We start from the raw sequence: 3,382 nt of genomic DNA, 5'->3' as shown, positions 1-3,382 counted from the left end.
GGAAGGAAGATGGGGCAATCTACTTCCATAGTGATACTGCCTCAGAAACCCAAGGAGGGGTCGCTATGAGTCGGGGCTGACTCGATGGCACATAACAACAACAACATAATCATTTCTAACATACAAGTAGGTAAGAGAACATTCAATATCCATAATACCTAATCCTTTTAAAGACATTCCAGTTTCATCTCTTCACCTTGATTATCTTCCCATTCTATGTATATGGCCTTGGGCCTTTGGGTGAATGTGACCAAAAGCCCTAGCCTCTGGATCAGTTATCTCCTTTAATAGGTAACACCAACCAAAGTAACCATCTAAGAATCCAAAATTTTACTTCCCAGGCTCCTTCCTTCTTTCTTTTACAAAGTCTCATGCTTCTATGAGTCTGGAGCCCCTGCAAGGAATCCCACTGCTTCTGACACCAACTGTTAAAGGGGCAAGGAGGTGGCAACTTCTGACTGCCTCTAACTCTACAAGAGGAGGACAGAATCAATATCAGCAGCCCAAGGCCTGTTCTTATGAGGCCACCCTCTAGCCCACTTACCATCCTTGACACCAACCATCCCTCTCATGGCACCCACCACCTCTCTGCTGGGTTCCATAATTCGCTGCCATGGCCACACAGAACTCACAGATTATGGGGTCTATTAGGAAAGCAACAGGCTAGAATTCTAGTTCAGGAATGCACTCAGTCTCTATCTCAGCCGGCAGTCCCTCAGCCAGCAGTCTCTCAGCTGCCAGTTTCTCTCTCTCAGCTGGCAGTCTGTCTCTCAGCAGCCCATCTCTCTAAGCAGCGCATCTCTCTCAGCAGCACCTCTCTCTCAGCAGCATATCTGTCTCAGTAGCATTATGTCTCTCAGCCAGCAGTCAGAGAGATTCCTTCTGCCTCTAGGAAGGCTCATTTTGAGCCTGGCAGAGGCAAAATCAACCAATCTCAACATCAGAATTCTACACATTTGAGAGAGTGCAAACTTCCCAGAAGATTACTTTGTGCTGCTCCAACAGAAAATACCCCAGGTGGATAACTTTAACAATCAGTAGTTTAAATTGCATGGGCCTACCCAGTAATCCAGTGGGAATTACAAGGACTATGGCTAGAAAAGCCATACTATGTAATTCACTATACCACATCCCCATACCAGAGAACAAGAATTCTTATTCCATCAGAATATAGCCTGTGTCTGTTTTAAATCATTGCTAAGATACCAATGCCTGATATACTGCACATCAACAAATATCAGCTGAATGAAAAACATGTAGTAGATAATAAAATGATTTAAATGAATATGTCATAAATTCTCATTTCTCCTCTGGTTAAACACATGTATTTAATAAGCCTAGAAAAGTTCTAAGGGGACAGATTTTTCTTAAAAAAAAAAAAAAAAAAAATCCAAAGAGTTTTTCATTTTACTTTTTTCTTTCTTCCTTTTAGGTTATGTAACAGAAACCAAAATATAGCTGAGAAGTTGGGACTCCATCTTTTCCCTCTCCACAATCCAATAATACATATGAAAGATCAAGAAAGGAGTCAGAACATTTATTTAGTCTCAAGAACAAGACTACCTAAAAAAATGTCAACTGATAAATAAGGACTAAGTATTCCAGTTAAGTGTATAGTTTACCTTTGGTATGCTTCTGCTGCTTGTTTTTTCAGCAGTAAATGTTCACTTAAGTACCCCAACATTGTGAAAGCTGGAGCATAATCTTGAATTCTTTCTGGAAGTACAGAAAAACCTTTACTTAACATGTGCACAGTGGGTGTATTCATAAAATGTTAGTTTTATTTTCCATTTTTCAAGATCTAAAATACTGGACTACCCTCTGAAGTCACTGGCATTAGTAAGAATAGTGATCTGATTTTATCTTGAATATAAAATGTCAGTAATCATTTGATAACTTTTAAATTAGTGAATAATATTTAATAGTTAAAGTTTAAACATTTTTTATTCTCAAAGATGTAATAATTTGAAATTTTAACTCATGTTAAAAATAATCATGGTATTTATAAGGAAATTCATTTCTTTAGCTAATCACATATACCTTCCTATGATTCATTTTAGCAACAATTTAAGTTGGTTGTTCTGTTCCAATTTCTGTGTTAAAAAAAAAAAAAAAAAAAAAACACCTCAGTATTGCACACTAGAAAGAGAAAATGATTTGGGCACTTTCAATGTAGTAATTTTAATGTCAAAAGCCATCATGTATCTCCTAAGGTACAATGAAGAATGTGAACATATTTCATCTAGTTAAAAGCAGTATTGAGAAGTATGCCTTCAAATGCTCTAAATTAACAAAGTACAGTGTAATCACATCTTAGTCTTATGTGACAATTAGGTTCTAACATCAAAGCAGAAGATAAAAATCATATAGTCAAAGTTACTCTAGAAAAAGTCCTAAAAACATCTCATAAAAAGAGGAACACAGACTGAGTCCATCACACCTTCAATCTGGGGCAAAAACTGTCAGGGTAACAATAGAGAATTGTCTACATTCTCTCACCTCACTCCCCCTTTTCTTTTCTAACTTTATTGCTGTTGTTTGAACACATATAGTTGAATTTGTTAAGTGAGTATATAAATTGGCCCCACTATAGAATTAGAAGTCTAGCTACCAAAACTTAGGGAATGATTCAGTTGTTATTTCAGGTTAAACTCTGCAGAAAGCTAAAGATTTACTTCGTTATGTAAATCCTTCACAAATGTTATTCATCCTGTTAACTCAAAAACTCACTGCCATCAAGTTGATTCCAACTCATAGCAACCCCCACTGGGTTTCCAAGGCAGTAAACCTTTACAGAAGAAGATTGCCCCATCTTCCTTCCACGGAGTGGCTGGTGGGTTTGAACTATCAACCTTCTGGTTAGCAGTCAAATACCCTAAGCACTACGACACCAGAGCTCCTTACCCATCCTGTTAGGTAACCTATTAATAAAATTTCATACACTTTCTCAGTGGCTCTAGGTATTTATTAGGGTCATTCATTTTGGCATACTATCTAACATGACAGTACACTGAAGTGCTGACATTTGCAAAGCAACTTCCTTCAAGTGCCCTAGGCTAATTGCATGAACGGTATTATAATCTTTCAATACCTAAAATAAGGCATTTTTCTCTTTTTCTTTTCACAGTTGACCTGATTCTTCATACTATTCAACTGACAATATTTACTGTTATCAGCATTCCAGCTTATATTTCTTACTTCTAACTTGATACCTGGTTGTTGTTGTTGTTGTTATTATGTGCCGTCAAGTTGGACCCAACTCATAGCGACCCCTCCTTGGGTTTCTGAGGCAGTATCACTACGGAAGTAGATTGCCCCATCTTCCTTCCAAGAAGTGGCTGGTGGGTTTGAACTGCCAGCCTTCTGGTTAGCAGTCAAGTGC

At 37.8% G+C, this 3,382-nt stretch overlaps 1 protein-coding gene across 1 annotated transcript in view; it reads right to left on the bottom strand.

Annotated features, from left to right (window-relative positions):
• Positions 1–3,382, bottom strand: part of TTC37 (tetratricopeptide repeat domain 37) — a 184,335-nt gene that overhangs the window by 69,232 nt on the left and 111,721 nt on the right. Inside the window, exon 26 of the mRNA XM_007942549.1 lies at positions 1,623–1,716. Coding sequence (XP_007940740.1) covers positions 1,623–1,716 — 94 coding nt within the window. The remainder of the gene's footprint in view (positions 1–1,622; positions 1,717–3,382) is intronic.

The sequence above is a fragment of the Orycteropus afer genome, unplaced genomic scaffold (assembly GCF_000298275.1).
Source record: "Orycteropus afer afer isolate SDZICR_OR568_19922 unplaced genomic scaffold, OryAfe1.0 scaffold00093, whole genome shotgun sequence".
Taxonomy (NCBI): Eukaryota; Metazoa; Chordata; class Mammalia; order Tubulidentata; family Orycteropodidae; genus Orycteropus; species Orycteropus afer.
Note: the sequence above shows the minus strand (reverse complement) of the source record. Positions and strands in the feature narration are given on the sequence as shown.